This window comes from Symphalangus syndactylus, chromosome 14 (genome assembly GCF_028878055.3).
Source record: "Symphalangus syndactylus isolate Jambi chromosome 14, NHGRI_mSymSyn1-v2.1_pri, whole genome shotgun sequence".
Lineage (NCBI taxonomy): Eukaryota > Metazoa > Chordata > Mammalia > Primates > Hylobatidae > Symphalangus > Symphalangus syndactylus.
The window spans coordinates 76,931,243-76,941,684 of NC_072436.2; the positions used below are offsets into that span (position 1 = coordinate 76,931,243).

The 10,442-nt window shown below is 39.5% G+C and overlaps 1 protein-coding gene across 1 annotated transcript; it reads right to left on the bottom strand.

Annotated features, from left to right (window-relative positions):
• Positions 1-2,274: 2,274 nt before the first annotated feature.
• Positions 2,275-2,724, bottom strand: LOC129463091 (large ribosomal subunit protein eL27-like). Its single transcript, XM_055243603.2, has one exon. It carries the CDS (start codon positions 2,712-2,714, stop codon positions 2,304-2,306), a length of 411 nt encoding a protein of 136 aa, XP_055099578.1. The 5' UTR covers positions 2,715-2,724; the 3' UTR covers positions 2,275-2,303.
• Positions 2,725-10,442: the final 7,718 nt, after the last annotated feature.

Here is a 10,442-nt window from a genome sequence, read left to right on the forward strand (position 1 = left end):
TTGTTTTTATGCCAGTACCGTTCTGTTTTGGTTACTATAGTACTGTAGTATAATGTGATTCCTTCAGTTTTCTTTTTGCTCAGGATAGATTTGGCTATTCTGGGTCTTTTGTGGTTCCACTTAATTTTAGGATTTTTTTTCTATTTCTCTGAAGGATGTCGTTGGTATTTTGATGGATTGCATCAAATCTGCAGAATGCTTTGGGTAGTAGGACATTTTAACAATATTGATTCTTGCAACCCATGAACATGAGATATCTTTCCATTTTTTAATGTTCTCTTCAACATCTGGAATCAGTGTTTTATAGTGTTCTTTGCAGAGATCTTTCCCTTTTTTGGTTAAGTAAATTTGTAGGTATTTTATTTGTAGCTGTTATAAATAGGATTACTCTCTTGATTTCTTTTTCAGATTATTTGCTATTGACATATTGAAAATGCCACTGATTTTGTGTATTGATTTTGTATGCAACTTTACTGAATTCGTTTATCAGTTCTAATAGTTTTCTGGTGGGGTTTTTAAGTTTTTCCAAATATAAGATCATATCTGCAAACAAGGATAACTTGACTTCTTCCTTTCCATTTTGGATGCCCTTTCTTTCTCTTGTCTGATTGCTCTAGTGAGGACTTCCAGTAATATGTTCAATAACAGTGATGAAAGTGGGCATCCTTGTACTGTTCCAGATCTTACAGAAAAGATTTTCAGTTTTATACCCCATTCAGTATGATACTAGCTATGGTTCTGTCACATATGGCTTTTATTGTGTTGACGTATGTTTCTTCTGTACCCAGTTTTTGGAGGGTTTTTATCATGAAGTTATGTTGAATTACATCAAATGCTTTTTCAGCATCAATTTCAATGATAATATGTTTTTTGTCCTTCATTCTCTTGATGTAATATGTATCACATTTATTTATTTGCACAAATCTAACCATTCTTGCATCCCTGGGATAAATCTCACTTGGTCATGATGAATGATCTTTTTAATGTGTTGTTGAATTTGGCTTGCTAGTATTTTCTTGAAGATTTTTGCATCAATATTCATCAGAGATATTGGCCTGTAGTTTTCCTTTTCTGACGTGTCTTTTCTGGTTTTGGTATCAGGATTATACTGGCCTCATAGAATGCATTTGGAAGTATTCCCTCCACCTCTATTTTATGGAACAGTTTGAACAGGATTGGTATTAGTTCTTCTTTAAATGTTTCGTAGAATTCACCCGTGAAGCCATTGGGTCCTGGGCTTTTCTTTGCTGGGAGACTTTTTTACTACAACTTCAATCTTGTTACTTGTTATTGGTCTGTTCAGGTTTGGATTTCTTTTTTTTTTTTTTGAGACAGAGTCTCACTCTGTCACCCAGGCTGGAGTGCAGTGGCACAATCTTAGCTCACTGCAAGCTCCGCCTCCCGGGTTCACACCATTCTCCTGCCTTAGCCTCTCTGAGTAGCTGGGACTACAGGCACCCACCACCACGCCCGGCTAATTTTTTGTATTTTTAGTAGAGATGAGGTTTCACCATGGTCTCGATCTCCTGACCTCGTGATCCGCCCACCTCGGCCTCCCAAAGTGCTGGGATTACAAGCGTGAGCCACCGCGCCCAGCCCAGGTTTGGATTTCTTCATCGTTCAATCTTGGTAGGTTGTACATGTCTAGGAATTTGTCCATTTCTCTTATATTTCCTAATCTATTGACAAAAGTTGCTCATAGTAGCCACTAATAATCCTTTGAATTTCTGCTCTATCATTTCTAATGTCTCCTTTTTCATCTCTGATTTTATTTATTTGGGTCTTCTCTCTTTTTTTCTTAGTCTGCCTAAGGGTTTGCCAATTTTGTTTATGTTTTGTAAAAAACAGCTTTTACTTCCATTAATCATGTGTATTGTTTTGTTCATTTCATTTATTTCTATGGCCTTGATCTGTATTATTTCTTCTACAATTTTGAGTTTGGTTTGCTCTTTCTTTTCTAGTTCTTTATGATGCATTGTTATTTGAAGTTTTTCTTTGTTTTTGGTGTAATCACTTATAGCTATAAACTTCCCTCCTAGTACTGCTTTTTCTGTACCCCATTGGTTTTGGTATTTTGCATTTCCATTTTCACTTGTTTTAAGACATTTTAAAAATTTCCTTCTTAGTTTTTTCATTGACTCACTGGTTATTCAGGAGCACATTGTTTAATTTCCATGTGATTGTATAGTTTCCAAAATTCCTATTATTATTGATTTTTAGTTTTATTCCATTGTGATCAGAGAAAATGCTTGTTACTATTTCTTTTTCTTTTTTTTTTATTTTTAATGATCAAAACAAAGTATCTAAAACCGCAGCTTCTGGAAGAACCACTTGTTCTTGCCTGTCTTGTATCTCTCTTCAAACTTGACCTTGGCCTCTTGTCGGGCCTTGCATTTAAGAGCAGGATCTCTGAAGACATCCTTACTGATGACAGTTTTGTCCAAGGGGATATCCACAGAGTACCTCATGGGCATTAGGTGATTGTAGTTATAAACTTTCACAAAAGACTTGATCTTTGACCTCTTGGCGATCTTCTTCTTGCCCATGGCAGCTATCACTTTGCAGGTGTAGTGGTCAATTCCAGCCACCAGAGAATGGCTATAGGGGTGATCTGAGGTACCATCATCAATGTTCTTCACGATGATGGCTTTGTGTCCAGAGTAGCATCCAGCCAGGACAAGCACCACCTTCCCAGGTTTCATGAACTTGCCCATTTCAGCAGCAACCACTTGGGCCTACAGCAAAAAGGGCACTTGTTACTATTTCAATTTTTTGAATGTTTTAAGACTTGTTTTGTGACCTAACATATGGCCTATCCTTGAAAATGATCCACTTGCTGGGGAGAAGAATATGTATTCTGCAGCTGTTGGATGAAATGTTCTGTAGTATCTAATAGGTTTATTTGGTCTATAGTGTAGATTAAATTCAATATTTCTTTGTTAATTTTCTGTCTGGAAGATCTGTCCAATGCTGAAAGTGGTGTGTTGAAGTCTCCAGCTATCATTGTATTAGGGTTAATCTCTCTCTTTAACTCTAGTAATATTTGCTTTATATATCTGGGTGCTGCAGTGTTGGGTGCATATATATTTACAATTGTTATATCCTCTTGCTGAATTAACCCCTTTATCATTATATAATGACCTTCTTTGTCTGTTCTTTTTTCTTTGAGATGGAGTCTCACTCTGTCGCCCAGGCTGGAATTGAGTGGCACGATCTTGGCTCACTGCAACCTCCGCCTCCCGGGGTCAAGCGATTTTCCTGCCTTAGCATCCCGAGTAGCTGGGACTACAGGCACATGCCACCATGCCCAGCTAATTTTTGTATTTTTAGTAGAGACGGGTTTTCACCATTTTGGCCAGGATAATCTCCATCTCTTGACCTCGTGATCCACCCACCACAGACTCCCAAAGTGTTGGGATTACAGGTGTGAGCCACTGCACCTGGCCCTTTGTCTCTTTTTATAGCTTTTATCTTGAAATCTATTTTGTCTGATATAAATATCATATTATGATGAATATAATATGATAAATATCATAATATGATATTTTAAATATGACATTTTGTCTGATATAACTATTCCTGCTCTCTTTTGGTTTCCATCGGCATGAAATATCTTTTTCTATCCCTTTATTTTCAGTCTATGTGCATCTTCATAGATGAAATGTGTTTCTTGTGGGTAATAGATTAGTGGGTTTTGCCTTTTTATCCATTCAGCCACCCTATGTCTTTTTATTGAAGAGTATAGTCCATTTACATTCAATGTTACTACTGATAAGTAAGGACTTGCTTCTGCCATTTTGTTATTTGTTTTCTGGTTGTTTTGTGGTCTTCTCATCCTTTTTTCCCTCCTTCCTGTCTTCCTTTTAGTGAAGGTGATTTTCTGTGGTGTTATTATTTACTATCTTGCTTTTTATTTCTTGAGTATCAGTTGTATTTTTTTTGAGGTTACCATGAGGCTTGCAAATACTATCTTATAACCCATTATTTTAAACTAATGACAATTTAACACTGATTGCATAAGAAAAAAACAAGAAAAGGGAAAACTAATAAAAACTGTAACTTCATTTCTCTGCTTTTTAACTTTTGTTGTTTCTATTTATATCTTAGTGCAGTGTCTGTGTCTTAAAAAGTTGTTATTGTTTTTGATTGGTTCATCTTTTAGTCTTTCTACTCATAATATGAATAATTTACCCAACACAATTACAGTGTTATAATATTCTGTATGTTTTTTGTTTCTTTTCTCTTGCTGCTTTTGGGATCCCTTCTTTATCTTTGATCTTTGTGTGCCTTAAGGTTCTTAAATCTGCTTGGTGTTCTATAAGCTTCTTGTACTTGGATATTTGTATCTTTCTCTAGGTTTAGAAGGTTCTCTGTTATTAATCCCTTTGAATAAACTTTCTACCCGTATCTCTTTCTCTGCCTCCTCTTTAAGGCCAATAACTCTTAGATTTTCCCTTTTGAGACTATTTACTAGATCCTGTAGGCATGCTTCATTTTTTTTATTCTTTTTTCTTTTGTCTCCTCTGATTGTGTATTTTCAAATAACCCATCTTCAAGCTCAGTAATTCTTTCTTCTTTCTGATCAATTCTGCTATTAAAAGATTCTGATGCATTCTTCAGTATGCCTATTGCATTTTTTAGCTCTAAAATTTGATTCTTTTTATTTCAATCTCTTTGTTAAATTTACCGGATAGAATTCTGAATTCCTTCTCTATGTGATCTTGAATTTCTTTGAGTTTCCCCAAAATAGCTATTTTGAATTCTCTGTCTGAAGAGTCACATATCCCTGTTTCTCCGTGATTGGTCCCTGGTACCTTATTTAGTTCATTTGATGAGGTCATGTTTTCCTGGATGATCTTGATGCTTGTGGATGTCTGTCAGTGTATGTTTGAAGAGTTAGGTATTTGTTTCATCCTCACAGTCTGGGCTTGTTTGTACCTGTCCTTCTTGGGAAGGCTTTCCATGTACTCAAAAGGACTTGAATGTTGTGATCTACGTCGTATCTGCATTGGGGGCACCCCAAACCCAATAACACTGTGGTTCATGCAGATTTGTGGAAATATCAGCTTTGTGGTCTTGGGTAAGATCTGGAAGAATTCTCTGGATTACCAGGCAGGGACTCTTGTTCTCTACCCTTACTTTCTCTCAAACAAAGGGAGGGTCTCTCTCGGTGGTAAGCCACCTGGAGCTGATGGTGCAGTGATACAAGCACCACTGTGGCCACCACTGCTGAGACTGTGCTTGGTCAGACTAGAAGCCAGCATAGTATTGAATCTTGTCCAAGGCCCTCTGTAGCCACTGCCTCACTACCACCTGTATTCACTCAAGGCCTTGGGGCTCTACAATCAGCAGATGGCAAAACCAGCCAGGTCTGTGTCCTTCCCTTCAAGGTGGTGAGTTGCCCCAGGGAAATCCATAGGTACCATAAAGGTGTCAGGGACTAGAGACAAAAACCTTAGAAGTCTGTTGGTTTTCCATTGTTTGCAGCTGAGCTGGTACTCAAACCACAAGATGCAGTCCTTCCCACTCTTCCTACCGCTTTCCAAAGGAAGAGGAGCCCCATTCCATGACCACCACGACCATAGGCCCATGGGGAGTACAACCAGACTACCACCAATATTTCCTTAAGGCTCAAGGATTCTTCAGTCAGCTTATGGTGAATGCTGCCAGGCTTGTGACTCACCCTTCAGAGCAGTGGGCTCCCCTCTGGTCCACAGCAGATCCAGAAATGCCATCCAAGAGACAAGTCCTGGAACTGGGGACTCTAAGAGCCCTCTTGGTGCTGTACATCTCTATGGCTGAGCTGGTAGCTAAAGTGCAAGACAAAGTCCCCCTCAGTTTTCCTTCTGCTTTTCTCAAGCAGAAGGAGTCTCTCACCATAGCTAATATAGCTGGGAATGTGCTGGGTCTCACCTGAAGCCAGCACATCTCAGTCTCACCCAAGGCCCGTGCTGTACTACCAGGGTATCACTGCTGGTTTCAGAGCCAAAGGTTTCTTTGGTCAGCAGGTGATGAATCCTGCCAGGACTGGGTCCTTCCTTTCAAGGCAGCAGGTTCCCTTCTGGCCCAGTGTGTGTCTAGATATGTTGTCCAGGAGCTAGGGCCTGGAATGGGTGCCTCACAACTCTGCCCAGTGTGCTATACTGTGGCTGAGCTGATATCCAAGATTCAAGACAAAGTCCTTTTTACTGTTTCCTCTCCTCTTCTCAAGTAGAAAGAAGAAGGAGTTGCTTTTGTTGCTGTGAGCTTTGCTGCCTGGGGTTGGGGAGAGGTGGCACAAGCACTTTTTTAGCCACCCCAGCTGGTGTCTCACTGGGTCACATGTCCCCCAAGTCCCACGGGCTCCAAGCCCAGAACAGCACTAGGAATTGCAGTCCTTGTGACCTAGATAGCCTTTCTTGTTTATTTAGGACCCCAGAGTCTTCAGCCTGGCGTGACAAGGCTTGTGGAAACTCAAATTCTGACCAAGGGGATGAGTGATTCCCTTCTGGCCAGGACTGGTCCAAATGCTCCCTCTGTGGATGAGTGTTGGCTGACCTCAGCCTGGTTTTGCTTTCCACTGTGACAGGGCAGCACTGAGTTCAGTGCAGGGTCCCACAATTGCCCTGCTGTCTCTCCCCTAAGCACACAGATTCTCCATGCTGTGCAGCCTCTGCTGAATGGGGGAGGGAGTGGTATCAGCTATTCAAGACTATCTTTCCTACCCTCTTCAGTGTCTCTTTCAGCTATGTAAAGTTAATTTTCAGCTATTTAAAATTAAAACCAGGTACTGTGATTGCTCACCTAATTTTTGGTTCTTACGAAGATGCTTTTTTGTATAGATTGTTGTTCAATTTGGTGTTCCTCTGGGGGAGATGATCAGTGAAGGCTTCTATTTGACCATCTTTCTCCACCCTGTCTCACTATGAGTTTTGATGGGGATATTCAGACCCTAGCAAGGGATGAACTTGGCCTAGAAGTACCAGTGTAGAAAAGATGAATGAAAACATAGTTTTGCTGAGAGAAGTGGTCTCTGCCTGCTGCCTACACTCTAAATTGCCTGCAAATGTTACAGTTTAGAACCTTGTAGTGGGGGCTTTAGGCCTTTCTCAAGCATTTTCCCTTAAAAGCTCTCTACCAGTGAGAAGAAAAAGAGGCCAGTCCCTAGGGAAAAAATTTATTAAAGGTGATATCTTTCCATAGAGGGCTATTGATTCAAAGTACTCCATGCAGTGACCATGAAGCTTAGGGACAGAGACTATGTCCCTAAGCTATGAGTAACTATGGTTACTCATATCTGGAATCGACAAGAATCCGACTAACTAGAAACCTACTAACGAGGTCGTGGAAGCTGCAAAGAAATGCTGGCCTAGCTTGCTGTCAGCCAGTGACTAACTGCTCAGCCCTCAGGCTCCTAAATCCACCTAAAAAGGAGATGGTTTATAAAATCTATATAGGAATGGAATGCTCTCCACTGACCAAATATTAATAAGATGTGGCTATGGGAGATAACGAGAAGATTCCCCCATAGGGCAGAACCAGGACTGACAGACAGATGGCTCAACCAAAGAAGTGACTCCACTGTCAGCATAAGAGTACTCACCACTCCTGCCCAACAGGATTCTGCATGTGCCATAACCACTGACAGCTCCGTGGGTCATGTTCATAGTGTAGTCATTCTACTTCTCCACACACTGTACACCAAGAATGTAGAAGGCAGATTAATTCCATGACTCCATGGGGAGCCCACATAGCAACTTGACAGGAATAAAAATCACTCAAGCTGACTGCAAGAATTGAGTTTAACCTGAGGGAAGGAATGACTCCCTCTAAACCAAGTATATATTTGATTAAAAGATTGAGTAGGGGTATTGGGAACCTAAAGAGATGAATTGAGGCAGATTATATAAGCCAGAGTCAACTGCAGAAACATAAACTAGCTATTTTAAGCAAAGATATTTAATGCACGGGATTAGAAATTTACAACATTTTAGATATGGGCAAGCTGCAGGCTAGGTCTTCAAAAATAACTCCCAGAATGACCCTGCAGAAGTAGCCACCAGAGGTGTCATTTCTGCCACCATCATTGGAACTGTTGACTTCAGAAACATGTACCAGGGATCAGGTAGCTCCTGCCACCACCGCCTCTACTGCTAGCTCTAGAACTATGCTGACTCTCTTAGATGTGCATGCTCTACATCAGGCACATCCCTACCCATGAAGCTAGCGACTTGCCACTGAAATTCTGGCACAGAAAAAGCCAGTGCTTCTCTGCCTGACTGTGCCTGCCAGAAGAAAGAATCAAAAGAAATAGCAGAATCGCTTTCATCCTATCACTTCCAGGTCCCAACTCTTGCACAAGTGCATCTGATTAGCAAAAGCTAAATCACACAGGAACCTAGTTGGGAAAAGTAATTTTTAGCTCCCTAGCCTCTGCAGTACAAAAAGGTGCACTAAAAGGAGGGTAGAGTCAATGTTTAGCGAGCTAGTTGACCTTATCCCCCATGCAGGTACTGTAGGCTGGCTTACTTCAAATTAATTCCCTGCCCCATTCCCTTTTGCCTTCCTGTACATTTGAGGCTGGAAAGATAAATTTATCAATTCTTAATCAATCCTCCAACCTCTTTTGCAACTGGAGGTGCCCTGTGAAACAGTCTGACCAAGAGGTTGTGAGCAGCAGTTTGATATGTGGTTTGGGGAAAATATTCTTTCCCCCCTAAATGGAGAACAAATTAGCTGATGTAGCCTTTTGCTCTACCCTTTTCTTCCTGCCTAGGATGAGACTGTGATGCCTGGATGCACAGCCATCTGTTGACCATAATACTGAAAGCCAACAAACTAAGAACGATGGAGCAGAAAGAAAAAGGCTGAGTCCTTGATTACATTCAGCAACTGCAAATACCATAGATTTGGCATTTGCATTAATTTCTTGTTATATTAGAAAAGTGAACCCCTATTTTCAAGCTTTATTTAGTTTTCACATACTTGCAACCCACATTCCTAAATGATACACAGACTTTCCTGTCATAGAAAGATTATGAAGATGATATATCTTATATGAGAATACTTTTTTGAAGTGTTGTTACATAAATATTTTGAAGCATCTACCAAAAATATATTTAATAAAATATATGCAGGCAATATTCATGTAGATTTACCCATGTATTTACCCTATCCATTGCTTTTCCCAAGTTTCATCTGGGATTGTTTTCCTTCTGCTAGAGAACACTCTTTCATATTTCCTTTAGTGACAAATTCTGTCAATTTATAGTAGTCTGAAAATGCTCTTATTTACTTCATTTTTAAGGGATATCTTCATCGGGCATAGAATTCTAGGTCGATAGTAATTTTCTTTTAGCATTTTGAAGATATCACTGCATTTATTCTGACTTTCATATTTCTGTTAGGAATTCAGCTATAAGTTTAATCTTATGGCTGTTCCTTTATAGTTTTTATTCTGTGGCTGCTTTTAAGACTTTTTTGTCTTTGATTTTTAGTACTTTTATCATCATGTGCATAAGCATGGTTTTCTTTGCACTTTCCTCTGCTTTGAATTTTTTTCTTTGTGGCTCTTCTGTTTGTATAGCTATTTTAACTATGGTTATTTTTAAATCTTTGGCTGATAACTTCAGTATCTGGATCTTCTGTGGATCTGTCTCTATTATCTGTTTTTATTCTTAGTTTTGGATGAAGTCTTGTCTTGATGTATACTGAGTATGAAAAGCCATAGAGATAATTTGTGATCCTGAATGATGTTATCTTCTTTCATAGAGGATTTACTTTTGCTCTGGAGGGAATGGGCCTAGTGATAACCTTAATCTATCTAAGTACTGAAATTATTAAAAGTGGCTTCAGTCCCTGTAAGTCAGTGATTCTCAATACTGGATGCACATTAGAACTACGCAGGAAGCTTCAAAAATATGCATGTGCCTGGACTCTACTTCAGAGATCTGAATCAACTGATCTGGAGTGAGGCATTGATTTTTGGGGGGGGGGGAGTAGTTTTTAAAAACTTTTTTTGAAATAATTATGGATTTACAGGAGGTTGCAAAAAATGCACTGAAAAGCTCACGTAGCCCTTCCCTAAAGCTTACCCGACTGAATGCAAACATTTCACACAACTATAGTACAATGTCAAAACCAAAAAACTAACATTGGCACAATCCATAGAGCCTATTCAGATTTTAGCAGTTATACATGGACTTGTGTACGTGTGTGTGTATGTGTAGTTCTATGCAATTTTTTCACATCTGTAGCCTCCCTAAAAACCACCACAAATGAGATAATCAACTATACCATCACTCCCTGTGTTATCCTTTATAGCTGTACTCATCCTCTCTCTTTCTTTTCTAACCCCTAGCAGCCACCGATCTGTTCTCCATTCCTGTAATTGTTCCATGAGTGTTAGACAAAAGGAGTCATGTAATATGTATCCTTTTTTTTTTTTTTTTTTGGTTCTTTTC

What these genes read in the sequence shown, in the direction of transcription:
- LOC129463091 (XM_055243603.2), bottom strand. Translation starts at nt 2,714, where the DNA reads ATGGGCAAGTTCATGAAACCTGGGAAGGTGGTGCTTGTCCTGGCTGGA.